Genomic DNA, 20,958 nt, shown 5'->3' with positions numbered 1-20,958 from the left:
TCAGAGCACTTTTAAAAAATCTGTGCTCCAATATAACCTCTTAAATGCTGAACTCTTGGGAAAAGCTTAGCAGTGTTAGGAGAGGTCACCAGAAACAGTGTCCTTAAGTCTAGCTCTTTGTATTTATCACATCAGCTGAGTTTTAAGTGGCTCATGAGAAACACCATCTATATTTCATAAACCCCCCCGTCATTCTTTTATTAAGCTATATGATTTCAGAACTCTTCAATTCCAGCCTTACACAGGGTGCATGCAATAAATTTTCACCCACAGAAACAACTACTTCAACCATTTTCGGTGGGATATTTATCTGGCCCTCCAATATAGGACAATATATCAGGTTCCAGAACACCTGCTACTCCAAAAGGCATGAGCAAGTTTTACAGCCGTAAGAAAGTTGGAATATCGAGCTGACACATTTACCACAGGAAAAAAAATAAAATAAACTGCAGAAGCTCTACAAGCAGAAGAAAGATAGGTTGATAGAATTCAGCGGCAGCTATGCCCGAGATAACAAGGGCGTAACAACTATAAACCAAAACAAATCTGTTCTTTTTCCCAAAGAGAAGGATTCATTACAATCTGCCAGACCAGAATGGCACACTCTGTGGATATGTACATGAATCGCAATGCGTCAATACATGAGATAAATGCAATTCTGGGGAATTAAAATTTATTAGAGAAGATGACATTTACTGGTCATTTTATTAGTTCTTGTCATGTGACCAATTTTCTTTATTACTGAATATTCTTTCCTTTCTTTTTGTTTTTTTTTCCTGACAACTGACTGTCATCTTAGTAGACATCTTAGTATGCACTTTTGGAAGCCTTTGTTCTAAATTCAAAATCTCATCTTTTTCTAAGTTTTCCATGCAGAACTGTTTATGGGAGAAGTCCTAACATGTGATGTTATTCCTAAAGTATTCAAAAAGTCAAAAGGAGAATGGCTGTTTGCAGAACATCCCTCCAAACAAACAAAAAATACTTATGCCTATGCCAGGTTGAAATGCCTTCAGCGTGCCTGCAGAAGCACCAAACTGACGGGGAAAAGACCTCACTGAGCACCTGAAAGTTTCTGCACAGATTGCAAGCATGGTTGTACCTCAGATATGGAGAATTCATGGAAAGTTATAAGCATAACTCGCTACTGCTCTAACAAACTGCTTTAAGAAAGGACAATACCTTAATAAAGTTTTTAAAAAAATATATTCTTTTCCTTCCTCCTTGTTTGGTCTGCTGCTCTAGTGAGGCCCATGAAATTTTCTGAGTTCCTGTAGCAGACTGCTTCTCTGTATTTGCTGCACTGTGCATCCAACGAAAAAAAGGAGGTTTAGAAGAATTACAGCTCAGCTGGATGACCTTCAAATTCTGTATGCAACAGGGAGAACTGGTGCTCCCATTAAGACCATAGCTGGGGCTGGCAGCCAAGATGGTGGGGACCCCAACTCTGGCAAGAATGGATGGAGCCAGAAGGAAAACGGAAAGCTGCTTAGTGCCATCAGAATAGCTTTAACCATGGCTGTTGGGCAAGGACAGAATACATCTCAGAGAAAACGGGAAGAGCGTCTTTGCACACAGACATGCTAACAGCACAATGAGGTTTCCAAACTGGGAATGAGAAGGGTTCAGTTAAAGCCCACAGAGAGTTTTATAAACAAAGGCATAAAAGCAAATATCATCAATACTGGATACAAGGGCAAGAAAGTATGGAGAAATAAACAAGAGAAGCTGGAAAGCTAAACACTCCATCAGAACTATGAGTTATGGGAAAACACAAGATTTTCTGGGCTAATTTGTGTGATCAGAATATAAAATCAAAAAGCAATAGCTGAGTTGGAGGCAAAAGCAAGGGAACGAGAGGGAACATGCTGCCTGATATATCAAGGATGCACTAGGGTGCGGAGGAAGACAAATTTTCGAAAAAGTACATCAATGACTTTAAGAAGTCACTTCTTGTTTTAAATAAAATCTTTTGCAGTTACTGAGGTTACATTTTGCTGTTGGGTTTTTTTCTGACACAAGATTTCTGAAGTACAGTAATGCTGTCAAAGCAGTATCAACATCTCAATTTTTCAAGACCACTGATTCACATTTATCCACCCAGTTTCTCTGCTCTTTGCGAGAAAGTTTAGTGTGCCCTTAAAATACAAGCTTTTCTGTAAGATTTTGAAAAATCCAAGTCTGTCAGACCCAGGTCCTAGCCTAGCAGTGAATATATACTCTTAGTGCAGAGCTATTTTTGTAGGGAAAATAAAAATAGTAGATTGTCTGACACGTTGCTAGTTGACTGGCGTCCTCTAAAACAAGCACTCCTGTTGTTTGCAGATATGGTAAACTCCACTCATCTCTGCTTCTGGCATGCACTTAACTGGCAGCTAGGGTGATAACCTGTCACAGCACCTCAGTAACAATAATTCCCCCAGGTAAAACTTGACAGAACAAATCTGGGATATGCAGATTACTATAAAAAGAACCCCAAACATTATGTGAATGTAAGTGACTAAAAGAGACAATAACCATCTTTAGAATGGCATTTTGCACAAGGATTCAGATAGACCAAGTCTATAAAAGATTTACCTTCCTAATTAGTACACAATCATCTTCTGTTACTGCAGGGGGGGGATGCTTTTGTTTCCTTGCACAGAACTATTATTTCACCCAACACAGAAATGCCCTGTAAGGTTGGAAAGTTATAATGTAGGTTCACTTTTAGCAGAATTGGTAGCAACATACCCTTTTCTCAGAAATTCCTGGCAAAGCTTCTGCTGGAATTCATTGCCTTTGAGAATATCTTTGCTAAAACATGATTAAATTAAAACAAGAACAAATAGTATACTATTTTCTGACTATGAGAAACAGGTACATTGCAGCCATTGGCTTTAACTGACATTGCAAGAAACACCACAAAGTATAGTGGAATGACAGTAATATTGCATCTGAAACACACAAATTGCATGTTTATGTTGAAATATATAATAAAAATGCACTGAAGACTGAAAAGTAGCAATTAAAGAATACACTTTAAATAGGGCAGTTCCCTGTAGAGTTATTTTAAAAGTCATTCAGCCGAACTTGTGATGTTTAAAACACTGTAGTGTTTTAAAACTCTACTGAAAGCGGCCACCTGCTTGTAGTAGTACTCACAAGAACCAATTTTTAAAATGCATACTTAAAGTAACAACAGCGTCTGCAGTTCTACTGTATTTATCAGCAAAAGTTAGCTTAAAATTAGTCTGTCACTTGTTAATCAACAAGGGTAATTACCATCCTCCCAACAGTGGTGAGAGGTAGAACCAGCAATGAGACTTTCCTACTGCTCTAACTCCATTTAGCTCTGCAGACATAATGTAATGAACAGAAATGCCTCCCAGTGCATCTTCATTACCATCGCTTTCCGAATTTCCATCAGTAACACCAGTGAAATGAAATGAAGGTCAAGAGGATTTTCACTGTCATTGAGGACATAATGTGGCCCTAAATATCCTGAAAACTCGGAGATTATTTTTTTCATCTTTAGATGCAAAAGAAATGGAAAGGCAAAAAAATACAAGTATGTTGGTTTGTTGAGCTGTTGACCTTGGCTGGTGGCATTCTGCTTCCCAGAACATTTCTGAAACCAGCAGAACAAAACCCCAAATCTGAGATAAGGCACCACATTCCTGGGCCACACTCAGCACTATGTCCATGAGCTTATATGCGCACCTGAGGCATCATGCCGCATGGCAGGGCTGAGGTTGCTGCACCCCATTACAGGCAGAGAAGACCCTGCTGAACACAGGCCTAAATTAAGCGGTGCACCCTGGCATTGCAGCAACGTGCTGTTTTCTCCCTTCAGCTGCATGGATCCAGCATGCCAGACGCGTGCCCCAGCATGGGAGAGATCCTGCTACTGGGAAAGATGCAAAGGACCACTTGGAAGCTTCTTTGGAAACTAATGTGGAAGTCCATACAAGTCAGTTATCTCACCTCAAAATATGAGATACGGAATCAACCGCATGGGAGACCAGGAGCAATGGCAACTCAACTACACTAATAGTCATCGTGTAAGACTTGGTAAGTCAGCAGCAAGGTTTAATGACCCTCCATTGTCCCTGGCAGAGAAGATGCATGACATGGCCCAAAAGAGCACAGCAACATTCCAGTAGTTTTATATCCTTGAGACAAATTGCTAAGTTGTATGCATAGCCTCTGAATCAGCACACAAACAAAAGAAACAATTCAATTTGCAGAACATTTTAGATCCTCACCAGTACCTGAATTTAATTACTGCACAATTTTCTTAGCAGAAAATTCTATGGGAAAAAAATGTTTCAGTTCTCTAGTAATTTGACAGCCTGCTGTGTTTCTGGAGCACATAAAAATATTTTAAGAAATGAGAAAAAAAAAGAATTCATTGTTTCTTTCAGGACTCTGGAATAACTGGTACCATAGACTTGGAGCTACAACTGTTGAAGACTAGATATCCTGCATAACCTTTGGCTCCTCCACTGAAAGCTCCCCAAAATAACTTAGTAATAATAATGAATTTATTATTCTACATATTTGAATATGGAAGCAAATTTGGCAACAATGCACAGATGAGAGCATTCAGCTCTGCAGGTACACATCAATACAGACTTTTCAAGTGTTTCATTTAACCCAAGTACACTCTCTCTATTTTGCTCAACTTCAGCCAAATTCTGTCTGTGTTCACTTTTTGCAAGGTTAGTAACTGACAACTAAACTGTTGGATTTTAAACTGTACTTTCACAAATAGATAAGGACCAATTCCAGCCCCTCCTGTGCAGTTAGTGATAGCTTTGGGGGGGGTGATGCACTTGGGCCCCAGTGACCTGCTCCCACATGCTTTATTACAACATACATACAGCACAGGGAAGGTTATACTACTTCTGTGGCCTCTGGAGAGGCACTGAGCTGCTTTGGAGCTGCCAACACAACTCAAGAAACCCTTACTAGTTGGCGAAGTCAGCCTGCTTTGTGCTGCAACGTAGAATAAAAAAGCCAGAACTGGGGTTTATTTCAAGCCTAAGACTATTCCTTCTTTATAAAATAGCCTTTTGACAAAGATTATTTCTACTTTTACATCACACACACGGCGTGTTATCTAGCAGGAAGGAGCACCACTGAGCCAATTTACTCTGCATGTAACAACATCTAAATTATTTAGAAAACAACCCAGAGAGGATGTCTTTATACGTACTTATCCTAATCCTGTAAAGGCATATTGCATTGCACACCATAAAGGAAATTTGCTTTCTTACATACTGTTAAAGTTTCTTTTCTTCTTTTTGTGCTCATCATGTACAACCCTGTCCTCCAAAAAACCTACACGCACTCCAACTTTTTATTTCAGTATCGTTTTTCCCAGTTGCAGAAGGAACATTACGCTACACTCACCCGAAGAGTAATATACAGACATCTTGACTTTAGCCCAGAAGACACATCTTCAGATCTCAGCACAAAAGGGTTTTTACTGCAATAGTAAGCAAATTTCAGAATAAAGCAGAAATTTACAGCTTTATCTGAGAAACCACGCACTGCATTATAGCGCTTCAGAGAAAATACAGTAACAGAACAACATTCAGCATTATTGAGAGGAGGGGGGAGAAGGAGATTGCTGAACCCGTGCTTCCCAGCTGGCAGTGGAAGTAGCAAGTGGAAAAGCTGGAGTTGAATAAGCTTTGGTCTCTACTACCTAACTTAATAAAGGTAGCCTAATGTTATTCATCATCCTGATTACAGTGGAGGGAGGCTAAGATCAGCTAAGAAATGGAATGGGCTCAGTTAAACACTGTACAAAGTGAGAACTACAGGATATGTATTCTCCTAGCAAAGCCAAATGTAGGGTGGATATGAAATACAATGCAGCCAGTGGCAAACGTCCCTCTAATCTCATTATTTATTTGTTTGCTAATTTTGCAATTTAATTTAGAATGAAACAATACAGTGCAAAGAAGTGAAAGGCAAAAAGGCAGAGGGTAGGTGGACCGAAGGGCCAGGAGCAAAATGAACCCATACAGCGCCAGAGCACGCTGAGGCAAAGAACAAGGCAGCTACAGCAGTACCTGTGACTAATGAACATTTAATAATGGGGAGGAAAGTTAAGTGCTATCTGTGAAGAGTGCTTAATGGCAAGTTCACTGCTGCCACCACCCCAATATGCAAAAAGTCCAGTCACGTGTAATTAGGCTTAATTCAGTAATTACGTGGCAAAAATCATAAAAGCAAGCAACGGAATGGTACTTCTCCCGTGGGAAAACTAATGAGTCTGAATGATTTATATACTGCAACTACATCCAGCAGGAGAGACATGCTCATTTTCTACCAATTCATGGACTGAGGAGAAGAAAAAACACTGTGCACTAGGGTTGAATGTCTTAATACAGTCAAGAGCGCTTTCAGAGGCACTGCATTTCCAAACAAGCAACTCTAAGGTGGCCCATCCGAGGGGTAGTTGTGTCCGGCTTTACTAAACGTACCAAGAATGCTGGAATCCCAGTGATGCCTCATAACATCTGATTTCATTTATACACAGCCACATCTTGATAAATATGCTACATTTCAGAGGCATTCACTCATTCTCCCAATTACTGAACATACTGACATTCTAACAAAAAAGAAAGCAGGAACAAAGAAATAAAATACGATATACACAAGTGCCATGTAAAGCACTCACGTAAGCTGTCCCTTTTAAATACCACCAACTGGCTTCTGCAACTGAGATTAGAAAACACCATTTGCTATGTTGTCAACAGCCAAACACAACTGAAGGGAAATCATCTAGATTCCGAAACATTTCCCTAAAGAGAGGACTGTGCATTGCAGCTCCTATATAAAAAATATATTATCTCATATACTATTATACATAAAATTACAGAATCACAGAATCAAAGAATCGTATAGGTTGGAAAAGACCTTTAAGATCATCAAGTCCAACCTTCTTCTGGTAGAAAACTGCCTGGTCACTTCTACATTGCATTAGAGGTTTGAGTGTGGTTTTTCTTTAACTATAGAATTGTTCCATTCTTTTATAAGCATTACAGTATTAAAGGACTGCAGCTTATAACAGGCCAAAACACACATGAAGGAAAGTTCCCGGGAATTATCACATGTGCTATTTCCAGTAATTTTGTCTTGAAAAGTAGGGAATAACCTCTATTAAGATACACATGAACATTCAGAAGACAGATAAAGCTGCTACTCAAGGACATCTGGACTTGAATTCCACTTCCAGAGGCAGGTCTGGCCAGGAGGCTGGACGCACCTAAATTCCTCAGCCCAGAACAAAAAATGCTAGACTGATGCGGAGAGAAGGCAGGCTCAAAAGCCCACGATATACAACTAGTACAAGCATTTTGGGACCTCTACCTTTGCACTAATACAGGCACTGTGACTTGTCTGTTAGGAAGTAAAAATACGAAAAAAGGGAATCACCACCAAGACCACACTGAAAATACAAGAGACTACAGAAAATTCTTGATGTGGGAAGTCAAGATTTTAGTGTTTAAATATTTATAACTTGTTACATAATTTATTATCAAACAAAAAACAATTATCTATTGTTATATCTATGCACATTTATTAGCAGCATGAGGTGATTCCATCAGGTCCTCTTTTCAAATGAAAGATTCCTACACTACCACTAACAGATTTTCTTTATATGGATGGAAAAGGAACTCCGTTCTTTCCAGGCTCACTTTTCACTACAGGGAGGGAAGAACAACATGGGAAACTTCATATGATTTTTGAAAGTGAGGAGATAATCCTCATACTGTTCTTTAACAAATCCAGAGCAGTCCAAGTGCAGCTAAATGTGTTTTGTTTACCCACCTGATTGGCTCAGAAAGCACACACAATGCAAAAAATGTTAATGTTAATGTTGAAAATGATGCCCAAATGGTTTTGGCTAGCTCTAATTCAGGGAAAAAAAAGTTCCCTAAGCAATATTATCTCCATTTTGTAGTGTTTGTAGACTGTAGGGCAAAACCAGCCTTTTCAAGAGGAATGTATATGGAGTATTCAAAGCACTCATTTTGAGCCACTCCATTATTCCATTTCAGAGAAAATTATTTGCCATCTATAGAAGTGTGTACAGAGGAATTTAATTCACAAGACATTCTATTACCTATGGGATGAGAGAAACACAGGTCTCTCTTGATAATGTGGCATACCTGATTTTAGCTAGAGGTTCAAGTTGCAGCCACGTGAAAACCAAAGAACTAAATGCTCTGAGCATGAAGTTAGCTATTTTATGCTAATTGAAATGCTGTTCCTTGCCCAACAAGTAAGCACTCATGAACATTGCCATATTTAAAGAACACTGTGTCATTTGCCTTCACCAAGTTTTCTGAAGGAGAGGAACACACACTGAATTTTCCACTAAGCCTCACTCCATTTTCTCTGTCATCTTCTGTAGCAGACATAAATGGACCCATCTGAACAGACATAATTAAAGTCGGTGAGAGAAATGGCAAATCTGAAATTGATGTGCAGTCCAGAGGATATGAAAAGCTTGTTGATGACATTAAAGCAGTTGGACATTAAAAGCTTACTGAATGACTGCAAAGGATCATGACACTATCAGAAACATCAGCTGAAGACATACCCATTGTATCCCTCGAAAAGCCCAAAATCCTAAGCCAAATAGATAGTGACGTTTCAAATCTTTTCTTCTACGGTATGCTTCCTTTATTGGGACCATTAACCAACATACACAATCTCAGGACTATGCTGAGTAAGCCTTTCCAGTGTGGAAGAACTGAATTAATTATATATTTCTTAATACCTTGTATCCACTCCCTAGTGAAAATTACAGGCAGCTGGGGAGAATCTCTTATAACTTGTTCTCCAAAGTTTAGATCTCTATTTATTTTATTGTGAAAAATCACTATAATTTCAAAAATGACCCAGCTACCAACTTCCCTAACAATTCTCCATGACCAAGTACTGCAATTGGTGGTTAAATGTTATATTGAAAAATCACAAATTCCTATTATTTTATGTCCTGCATGAATTATTAAAGCCTTTATAAGAACAGGGAGATAGCATTCTTTTAAACTTCAGGAGGAAAATCCAATAAATTTGAAGATGGCAATGAAATAAATACATTTCTATGTGAAAAAGACAAGTACACATACACATACACTATTTCTGAGACTTTCGCTCTCTCCAAATATTTTCAATAAGGGATGCGACAATTTCAAAACAAGCTAATGCAATCTCTCCTGGCAAAGGTTGTTCTTGGAAGCCTATCCTTAGAAGTGAAATTCTTACACTATACTCACTTGCTGGCCTACTGGTGTTCATGAAGGTAATGGCTTCCCAAGCTAATTTGAGAATTCAAAACCTGGCTGTGTTTTTTTGTTTTTATACCCATTCAAAAGCTTCATTCACTGTGAAATATTTACACATCTGCCAGAGACTTCCACGCACAAGGGCCAGAACAGCATGAAACAAATTTTAAAAGATTCCAACCTGGCAGAAGAGAGTTTTTTGGAGCACAGAGACTGAGGAATGTGGCTCTGGGCCGTTTTCCAAGACTGTGGCAGGATATGCCAGCTATTCCTCTGGGCCCCAGAGGAGAGAAGTGACGGTATGGTTACAGTACAATTTATTGTTGAGGCACTGAACACTGCTGAGACCTGCTGGGAGCTGGAAACAAGCTGCTCCAGTGTTTGCAAAAAGAGATTTTTGCAGAGATGGTAGAAAGGTGAGATGCAATCTGCTCTTGCCGTTCTTGCCATGCCACCCATTGCAGCATTCACACTCAGTCTCACGACACGTGTCATGCAGTTGACAATCTTCATTCAAGCCAGGCTTGTTCTACCCTGTTTTCAAACCACCTTCTGTAATAGCCATCTGTATTTTGCTGGTGGCTCCTTGGGCTCCAGGGCAGTCCAAAACTGGGAAGATCGCAAACACAGCCGAAGTCCAATTTAGCATGAGATCTGTGCTACGTCATGCAGAAACACATGGTACAGAACATATATTCATCTTCTCCACTCAAGAAAACAGAAGCCCAGGAAGGCTATAAATTACTATGTGAAGAAACATTTCTCCAGTGCAACATGCTGAGGTGAACTTGAAGGCTTAGCAAAGCAGAAGCAAACTTTTCCTACTAGTGTCACTAAAGAGATACTGTTCTTTGTCTCTCCAGCCAACACCAACACCTGACACTTTTAGAAAGCTAGATCTTAAGTTTTAAGCAAGCAGACTCCCCTTTATTATTCTTCAGTCTAGGAAATGGAGTCCCTGTGAATCCAGACTATTGCCTGAACTTAAATTAGCATTTCTGACATTAGAATCTATGACAGCTAACTTACACCTGGCTCAAAGAAGAGAGAGAAAAGGGGAACATGTCCTAAATCTCCAGAATTAAATCCATCAATATTTTTTCCTAGCCCAATGAAGACATGGGCCATTTAGAGACAACACACTTCTTTTTTCAGTGAGTGATTACATCATCAACCCTAAGGTATTTCAGTTTCCATGGAGAAGGTATGACAACAGTCAGGATGGAACAGACCTGCTGAAATCTGAGAAATGCCATTCATCACTGATTCAAGTGACAGAGAGTACAAAGATTGTTTTTAAACTATTTCCTATAGTATTTTCTTTCCCATATTGTCTAATTAATGGTTTTATGCCTGATGACACAAAGTATAGAAAATCATCCTTGTCTTACAAAAAGAAGCTAAAAGTGAAAACCTGACTCCTGGAAGCTGATGATGTTGTGGTGTATGAGTGCTATTAAAACATTTTACCAAAACGATTTTAGCTGGCTTCCAGTATGATAAAATACTTCGCTTTTATTGCAAAGCATTAATGTTTCCAATTACCCGTCCCCCCATCACAACATTTTATACCTGCTAGGCCTGAATAATGACACCCTATTACCAATTTTTTGTGATTAATATTTTATGTAGTGATGCTAGTAGTATTAATTGTACCAGTATAAATTTTCTAAATTCTGCTTTCCCTTACAGCTACATCACCCAAATAAAATCACAGTGAAGCAATACAGCTCACAGACACACTGCCTCAACCTTTTGAAGATGTGTTTTCTTCACTTTACATCCTGGATTTTGACAGATGCAGGTTCTGTGCTCAGTGTTTGGAGGCTCCACTATGGTCTGTATTAGGGGCAGCTCTGAACTTAGTTTGAACCTGCAAAGTGGGCAAATGTGCAAGCAAAGAAGTGCTGTACCTCTGCCTTCTCCAGAAGAGGGGCAAAATGTGGATTTGGGGGGGCCAGTGCTGTCACTCAACCAGTTGTGCTCCCCATCAAAACACCCACTTGCTCATTTTCAAATCTTTTCGCAAAAAAGTAGATCATGGCATAAAGGGAGTACTCCTTGCTGAATCTAAATGCAAAACCAGTGAATTGTCTGATACTTGTAGAGTAAATAAATTTATTACCCTATGAGTTGATCTTTGTTTTGTTCCACAAGGGTGGGAGGAACATTAGAGACGATGACTTGCATATCCAACTGATTGACCACAGAGACCTGGAAACAAAAGAGTGAAATTCAATTGGCACTCCCATGCATAACATCCTCCCCGTACAAAAAGAATGGAATAATTACTTTCCTGCCTTCACAGCCATGCCCTTATGTACGGATTTCTCATTTTAATTCCAAATAAGAGAGCTGGGAAATCTTGCTTTGCTTGGCAGCCAAAACCAATGAACAGCAGGCAAAGATTTAACTAGAACTGTAACTGCAGGACTGCATCAGAATTATAGATTTTTAAGGTGGGGACTAAGAAACCTGTTCTTCATAGTTTAGACTTTACTTACAGAATCATGGATCTCCCACATGCCACATTCAAAATCACTTATGAGCATTTTGGTATTTTTGATGACTTGACAGGAAAATCCAACCTTGGAAATATGCAGTCTGCACCAATGTAAATGCAAATACCAAATTAATTCAACTAAATAAATTATACTTTGTTAGAAAATCACAATGGAAATTGTTCATCTATTTTGAAGTCATCAGTGTAAGTTATTTTAATCTCCAATTTTTTTAGCTTCTCCCTCTATATGGCATAAAACTGTGCATAACCATGTGCATTTTACAATTGTACTTTTATTTAAAAGGACAGGAAAAATGCCTTTTTAATACACTCAATACTTGTGTGCTTTGTTTTTTAAAAAAAAAAAAAAAAAAAAGGTCCAGCATTCTACGAGAGAACCGACTGACCTCAGAACAAATCTCTCACATTAGCATTTTCTACTACAAAAGCAATGTAATTCTTCTGTTTCTTAACAGCAGGTTGGACAGTCAGGGTGTAGAAGGGACTATGTGCAAGCATGAAATTCAGCAGATTTGGCAAACTCTGCTTCACATCTCCTGATCTAGACTCCTCAAGCTATTTTTATCCCAAGAGAAGGCTGTCTTCCAGGAAAATGATTGCATGCATTTCCCTCCCTTTTAAATATTTTTGCATTTTGTAATAGCTCTCTCTTCACTAGCACAGCCAACCTCCCCTTAGGTTGTGATAGGAACAGTTACTTCCCACACTGGTGGAGAAAATAAAACATTTCTTAAAACTTGGTTCATGTCCATATAGGCATGACAGCAAACATACTCCAAACCACCTCCCTATAGAGGATTCTGGAGGTAAATTTGGAAAAGTAGGACAATGTTAAACCCAATAAATTTAAAAATCAGAGTTAGCCAATTCAATTCTCAAAGAAAAGAAACAACCCCTGTTTTTCAAAACAGAAGTCTGAGTCCTGTAAGCAATTCAGCAGACAAGCCATAATATACTTTCACGTCAAACACTGATTCACCAGCTTTAAAGATTAATTCAACTTGAAATATTTAAATGTTCTTGAAATGTCATCAGATGCACTAATCAGCATGTACAGACTCTTGTGTAAGAAAAACAGAATTATAATGAACTCAAAATAAATTTTAGACTAAGATCTTTGAAAGGAACTCTAAAGCAATGAACAGTTTAATAGAATTAACTACATTAGCCAATTCAAGCAACCACTGTACTGAGTATGTACCATAGTACTATAGTACATAGGACTATATACTGAGTACTGCATCAATGTAACAGTTAAAAAAAGGCAATAGTTCATTTGATATTCAAGGAATCACAATTATGACTACTTGTTCATATACAAAAATATGAAAACACACACATTCATGACAAGCTATAGTAAAACAAGGGTGTTGAACAAAAATCAAGAAAATGTTAAGGTTTCCATAGTAACATTAACTTGCTTGCTATCCACATTTGTAAAAGCTTTCATTTTTCAATTATTAAAAATAGCATTAAGTTGAGGAACTAAGTCCAATTTAACTACATTGTAAAAAAAGCTGTGGGGATAAACTGTTCCCTTCCACTCGAGGAGAGATGGAAACATGCTGGGAGCAGAGGTGGAAGGTGTGGGAAAGCAAAGGCTCTTCCTGAGGCACCACCGTCACCACTCTCTGGAAGCTTTTTGGGGCACAGTTACCAGGGATCATCTGACCCACCATTCCTTAGAAAGCTTTTGCTACTTCCAGTCTACTGAGCAAAAATGCAGCCAGGTCCTGTGATGCTAAATAGCAGGCACCAGCCTAAATTATAGGGCTGGAAGTCACCATGTTCAGATGTCTCATGTCCATAAGTATCTGAAGAATACACTGGTGAGAACTAGGAAAGTTCCAGGTTAAATTAAATAAGTAGCACAACAAACTGGAAGTTTGCAGCAGAGGCAGGAAAAGCATATAATTGTTGATAACCACTAGCCCTTAAGCAATATCCCTTTGATCCCATGCTTCATTCACTAGGCACTTTCCAATTTTTAAATCAAGCAAGGCAGAGCCCACAAACAGTCTTGATCATTATATGGAACCAATGGATTCCTGAAAGTAGCTTATGCTGAGACCTGAATGAGGAAGGGGCCTTGGGACTGCCCCAAAGCCCAACAAACATTTGATTAAAGATGATATCATAGTGAATATTCACTATCCACACTTACTTAGTACCTTTAAGTGCCTACTTGCAGCAAACTTATTTTAAAATGTAATTTCTTATTTCTTTCTTTTGTCTCCCAGAGGCTAAAAAGGGACATTCCATCACATGGAACCAAACTGTAGATTCACAGGTGTCTAACTTGAGCCATCCTGTCAGTCCCAGCCAGCAGGAATGGACTAGTATCCCTCACACGGAGCGTCCCCTACAGCATGAAGACATTTTACCAGTGGGTTTGGCAGCTTATGCAGCTCACAGAGCTGTGCCAGGGCTCTGGGGAAGCATCCTGGCCCCAGTTCTGGAGGATACCTTGCTCTGCTCAGGTTCTTCATAGTACTGTCCCTCTGGTGTCGCCCCACTTCTTCTCTCTAGGCCTCCTCCCAGTGCAATGCTATCTTCTTCCCCCCCAGCTTATTCTTTTGCACGTAATTAAATTCATTTCCCTTATCTATGTGCACTCCTTGAGCTTGTATTGAAAGGAATTAACACCTCCCACTCTGAGCACCTGACACCACAGTGTGAACAGAAATTCTGTTCAAATCATGAAGCCCAGGAACAGCTTAGTCTAGTTAGAAAGGATCTTCACATATGGATCATGTTCAGTGCAAACCCAAATTTCCACGGTGGGATGGTGTCAGTCTGTAATTGTATCACAGCTACTCTAAGCTTTCACACCTTGCTCAAAAACACTGTACCAGAGTGCTCATCACTCACTCAGACAACCTAAAGATACCTCTATAAATTAATGAGACATACTTCACTTTCTAATTTTAATGTTGATGCCTTCTGGCTATATTTTAATATACTGTTACTGCATAAATTGCATAAGGATGCCCTATCATTTTGGGAGGTCAAGCATGAGGACATCATACATTATGTTTATTTGCTGAACTCCTGCATAACTCAATATACCAAGTGTTATGGCTATCATCTGTATCATTTGACAGTGTTCCCATGAACTAGATAATGCACTTCATCCCTATTACATTATGCTAATATTAATCCAATCCATCAAGTTATATAGGCTTTAAAGAAATTTAGCTTTGATGGTTTCTGTGACTGGACTAAGTCAATGTCCTTTACTCAGCACAAAAACATAAGCTCAAGGCCTAAAGCTAGTGCCATTTTTGAAATGTTGCTTCCCTGAAAACTTAAAAGTACAGTCTCAGCCCAAAATTATTCCTTGCATCTCCCTTCAAGACATAAGCAACTAAGACATGGCAACCTTGGCTTTTCCCAGTAAGTCTTGAGCTTTCAGAGACTGTTTGCTGAGATATTGCCTGCACTGCAAGCCAGATTGACCAGATCTAACTCTGACCCAGAAGCTATGTACTCATGTTAACACAGAGTACAGCCCAAGTTAGCAAGCTTTCAGCTTGGTTTATTAACTGCGGTTTCATGCCACGCTAACTCTGCTTCACAGGTTTGATACGGGAGCTGGCTGCACCTTGCTGGCTTAGAGAATAGGTGGAGATGATCTGTAAATGCTTGTGTCTGACCACACAGATATGACCTGCTTTATACTTGCAATGCACAAAACCAGCGCTTTTTTTGCTGTCATCTGGGTCCAGAAGACCCAGAACCTAACTTAAGTCCATGTTTAATGCAAACAATTAGAATCTAAATTGAACCATTAACAATGGCTCATTGAATAAATAAAATACTGAACATCATGTCTAGTGTGGTGACTGAGATCAGTATCTCTGCCATGAAACATGAACATGTTTCAGATGGTCATAAAAGCTTTTGTTTTTTTTTTAAAAAAAGCTTTATTTCAGTGAACTTAAAAAGATTAAGTACACACAGTTTATGGCCTTCCTATAGGTCTGCCTGGAATGAAACTTCATGTAGTGTTTGAATTTCATCAGGAATTATTCCATAAAGAAAATGCCTGGCTCATACTTACAAGTACTTCTGCTTTGCTGCTCAGTCCTTTTCCATAATTGTCAGTTGCAATGACCTGAAACTTGAAATAGGATCTTCTCATATTTTTGAACAGCATAGCAGTTTTTATTAGCCCTGTGTAAGCTTCAATCACAAAACCTTCTTTACCATCCTTGATTGGAGGAATGATGAGTCTGTATTGCATGGAACTGTAATTCCCAGTGTCTTTATCATCAGCCTAATAGGAAAAAGAAAACAAGCAGAGGCAAATAAAGGAAGTATGCATGCAGAGACTCATTAACCTTGTCCTTTAAATAAAGTTGCATATTGGTCCAGCACATTTCTTCCACTCTGACGTTTAAAACATTAGATCCCGGAGAGGAGATATTGCTATTATTTTAAATGGTTCATTTAACTTCGCTGCACACAGTTTTGCTTTTCCAGCAATTTCTTTCTCTTGTGTTGGCACTAAACTGCTCAAAAAAAAAACAAAAAAAAAACCCCAAAAAAAACAAAACAAAAAAAAAAGAAGAAAAAGAAGAAAAATATAAATGGACTTTTCAAGTCTGCAACAAACTGAACAGGTAAGAACAGTTTAATTCTGAGAAACCTCCACTGCCAAATTCTTGTTGACAAATGTTAAATATCAAAGACAAAAACCGCCAGCAATGCATTCACAAACTTACTCAACAAGAATGTCCTCCCTCTTCTTACAGACATTCTGTGCCCTCAGTGATTGAGCACATGTATTTTTGGAATAATTTTATCCTTTTTTATTAAAAAAAGAAAGCATTGAGTGGCATTCCTGCAACGCTGTACAATGGATCTGATGTACAGACCCAGTGTAGGATACAAACCTGCCCTGGCATTCTCCCGTTGCTGAACTGCTGCAATTAAGATGCAGTCCTGGCATCTATTAGGCAGCCCTTGGGAGCTATATTATTTCACCTACCTTGTGCCTGACAAACATGCATAGCCCCGTTCTAGGCTCTCCAGACCTACTCCTTTGCAGAAATCATGCTCCTGTTCAAAAGGCAGTACCCGTATTCAGATGAGAGTGTTTTTGAGGACCCTTATAATGCTTTCATGTCCTCTTTCTAGGAAGAGGTCAGCGAGATGGTAGCTTATTACTGCCTGTACATTTGCCCACTCATTAGACTTGGGCACTGCCTCAGCATCTGGGACGCTTCAGCATCTATTAGCAGGCTTTTATCAAAATATTGGCAGGACTTCTTAAGCCTGTGGCTTCAGCTAATGTTGGAGAAAAAACACCCTTAACTTCAAAAAGGTGCAGGTCTTTGTGTAAAATCCACACTTCACCACGACTTAAAAACCAAAAACAATAATCACAATCTAGTCAGGGTTTATGGCAGCGTGAAGAGTTGTTTACCTTGATACGCCACTGCCATCTAAAAAAGCATTATCTGTGCAAGGCCATTAAGCCTTCAAGAGATGGCCATTAATCATCATTAATTGTTTCCTCACCATCAGTGAACAAGAACTATGAAGTGGAAACTTTTACTAACTCCTATTTTGTCTTTATTTTCTGATAATTTTCAGGGAATACCAATGAGGAGATACCACAAGCGAGTCTATGCAGCACAGCGATTGCATTGTGCACCATCAAGAGATACCTGTGCCAGATGAATGATCCAAGTACTCAAAACTGTACGTGCTTTCCATGCTACTCTGACTGCTATGTGACCAGATGAAATAGATACAACTATACAGCGCTTAAGCAATAATATCTGGGCTGGTTTAGCTAGAGGTAGCAAACGCATTTCACACAGCACACCAATGTGCGCCAGAGCTGCCCAAAAGATGAGCTCCCTCAATGACACTGGTTCCACTCATCACAGAGACAGCACTGTTTAAAATGGTCCTTGCATCCTTTGTTTTGTTTTCCTCTAAATTGTCAAAGCTTTATCTGGCTCGGCTACGAAAAGCATAAATATAAAATGTGTCAAAAGTGCTTTTGTTCTCTAGTTCTATAGCTTTTTTTAAGGCTTTTAAAATCAAGATTACTACCTCTTGGGTGATCTCAAACTCCTTTATTAGCATTTTTAGGAAAGATGGGGAAGGTTAAAAGCTTTCTGAAATTTACCCCTTTCTGTCAGTCAGAAGGTAAAGATATCAGTGAACTTTTCCAGAGCACTCCTGCTATCCAACTGGCATGGGTAACTACAACCCCAAAACATCATGGAGCCAGCAGACAGGAGCTTGACAGGTGGATTTTCAGGACTAGGCTCATTTTTGGTTTTCCTTTTGACAAGTAAATTGCTGAAGGAACAAATAAATGTGAAGCCATGCTACATGGCACACGGAAGCAATGAAGCAGCTGTACCTAAAAATCAGGTTGATAGGCAAGTGCTAACAGTCATCACTATTTGAGAGCTAAATGTGAGCGCTCAGCACTGAGCTCAAGTCAGCCCTTTTAAGAAGTACATAAATGCCTGAATTGCCCAATAGGTTACCTTCATTCCTCCAGCAACCGCACCAACTTCACTGACCTTATTGGACTCTTACTCCCACCACAGTTTCATCTGATGTATTCTCAAATTAGCATGTTGTGGTGGGTTGATCTTGGCCAGATGCTGGAGGCCCACCCAGCTACTCTCTCACCCCCCTCTTCAAAAGGACAGGGGAGAAAATAAGATTAAAAAAAGCTCACAGGTTGAGATAAGTACAGGGAGCTTACTTATCAATCACTGTCACAGGCAAAACAGGCTCAACTTGAGGAAAATTAATTTACTGCCATATAAAATAGATTTGGAAGATAAGAGACAAAGACAAAAACTAAAACACCACCTCAGCCATGCCTGGCCACAGGGCTGTTGGAACCGTTTGTTCCTGGCCCAGGCAGCATCGGCCTCTCCTCACAAGAGACCCCTCAGCCCCCACCAGTGGGCATGGGCATGCTGTACACATCTAAAAATCAAATATTTCACTTCAAATACCTGTTTGTAACCAAATGCAAAGGAAATCTTAAAAATACAACTAAAAGATTCCACATGATTACTATTACTACTAAAATTACTCTTACTAAAGAAACATTTTAAACCAGCATGGTAACAGAAATAAAACATCCTTGAAAACATGCAAACTATAGGTTACAGAGGCATTCAAAGTAGCTTCTCGGTGCTTTTTGGATCAATTTTGCCTATGTGTTCTAGGATAGCTTTAAATCCTCCATATACTCAAAAAAGAGATCAGGAAGCCTCTGCCTGTAGTAGCAGGGGATAACACTTGGTACAACCCATCCAGAAGATCACCTACACGCTGCTCGAGACACAAAAACGAAACTTCTTCGGAAATGATTTCATGGTGATGCAGAGCGGCTAACTTTTAAAAATAATCACTTCTTTGCCTCATACCTAACAAATCACTGTGTGCATGCAGCTAAGACCAGGCAAGTACAGGTTGTACAACATAGCTCAGTTTAAAGCCATGAACAACATAGAAAAGATCAGTCTGGCAAAAACCACTGGCTTATCCATGCTCAATTTTGCATGTTGGTAATGGAGCGGGGAGTGGGGGTGGGCGGGAAGTAATTCCTGTAACCCCACACGGCATGTGTTTTGGCACATGAACCACATAGGCACAGGTAGTAGAGCACTATCTGATCTGGCTCCTTTGGGGTCTTCACCATAGTGAGACAGGATTTACAGTGACTGCCTGGCTAACTGTCAAAGGCTCTCTGGAGGTGCCCTGTGAGATGAGCACTACACCCTTTCAATAAAAAGCCCATTTCTTTTTTAAAATGGATTTATTAGATTGGTTCAGCTGGGCCATAAGCCTATCATTTTTTTTTTATTATTAGCAAATTCTATCTCAATAGAAAGATATGACTTTTAACAGTAGTTTGTTTCAGTAACAACAGAAATCAATTTCACCTTCAGTATTTTGTGCTTGTATATGTGTCCAACTAAGGACAAACAAAATTTGGATCCAAATTAGGGTATCAATATTGCAGGCACAGACATTAAATAAAGTCAGCCTTTCTGAACAAACATCACACTAGTGTAGTTGCTTAGAAGTACCAGTATAAGCCTTGCAGCTAAGTTTAATGCATTAAACTCCAGTGAAAGAGGCATTTTGAAATTTTAAGCATGCAGCCTCTAAAATCCTGCAGTTCAGATGCCCAAAGCTGGTACACAGGCTATGAGTTAATTTTCAGAAGTTCTGAGAACTCAGTGGCACTCCGGAGAAATCGATGGCCGCAAAATCATTACAGTTCAGGCTATTTCCATCCCAGAAATCATCTACACACAGATGAGCAAAGCCAGGTGCAAAACAGCCTGAGGAACTTGGAAAAATCCAGATTCCAATTTCAAATATTTTAACTTTCTGTTTACATTTCCCTCCTTTTCACCACTATTTATACTTTGATAAAGTATAAATAACAACACTCAGTGCAACGTTCAGCTTTGCAGGACCACCAGAGAGAGCTTGTGAGCTGCTGACATTAATGTAGCAACTTCTTTAATACAGAGTAAGGATGTTTGCTATTCTTGTAATTTGTCCTGAAGGTAAATATTTTTGACACTTCATTAGGAAGAGATATACGACATCTCAAGAGCTGCGTTATGACTGTCAAAGAAGAGAAAGAGCTATACTTAATCTTAATATTACAGCAGTATATCTTCCTTTTGTTATGTGCAAGAAATACAGATGTCTCCTAAATTCTGCTATGATTGAGTACCGATAAATATGTAAGATTTTTAGGAATTACCAGGCCAAATTCAACCCTCTTGTAATGGAGTATAAGTGTGCCCACACGAATGGAGTTTATTCGGCATCACTGTGCCCTGCCTCCAGCCCTTACCCATCCTCTCCCACGGTGGAAAAGGTGCAACTGCCGGTGTGCTCCCTAACCCCACCACAAAAGCACATTACACCAGCCAGGTATCAGCTGAAATACGCTGCTCTAGGCCCTAACATTGAGGGTATTTACCATAAAGTCATCAACAGTTATTTTTTATAACTTTATTGGCAGCTATCTTTCTTGCAGCAGGAAGACCAATAAGCCAAGCATTCTTGGTGACTACATCTCCTATACACGGACTGCCAGCACAACTCGCAGCAAGTCATCAGAAATGT

General features: G+C 39.4%; 1 protein-coding gene across 4 annotated transcripts in view; it reads right to left on the bottom strand.

Moving 5' to 3' along the window:
* Positions 1-20,958, bottom strand: part of PCDH15 (protocadherin related 15) — a 388,852-nt gene that overhangs the window by 32,789 nt on the left and 335,105 nt on the right. For all 4 annotated transcript variants that reach the window (XM_075504147.1, XM_075504150.1, XM_075504148.1 and 1 more), the window contains exons 26-27: positions 15,881-16,096; positions 11,419-11,507 (exon numbers count right to left, since the gene is read on the bottom strand). In XM_075504147.1, the coding sequence (XP_075360262.1) occupies positions 11,419-11,507; positions 15,881-16,096 (305 nt within the window). The remainder of the gene's footprint in view (positions 1-11,418; positions 11,508-15,880; positions 16,097-20,958) is intronic.

Source organism: Mycteria americana, chromosome 6 (genome assembly GCF_035582795.1).
Source record: "Mycteria americana isolate JAX WOST 10 ecotype Jacksonville Zoo and Gardens chromosome 6, USCA_MyAme_1.0, whole genome shotgun sequence".
Classification (NCBI taxonomy): domain Eukaryota; kingdom Metazoa; phylum Chordata; class Aves; order Ciconiiformes; family Ciconiidae; genus Mycteria; species Mycteria americana.
Note: the sequence above shows the minus strand (reverse complement) of the source record. Positions and strands in the feature narration are given on the sequence as shown.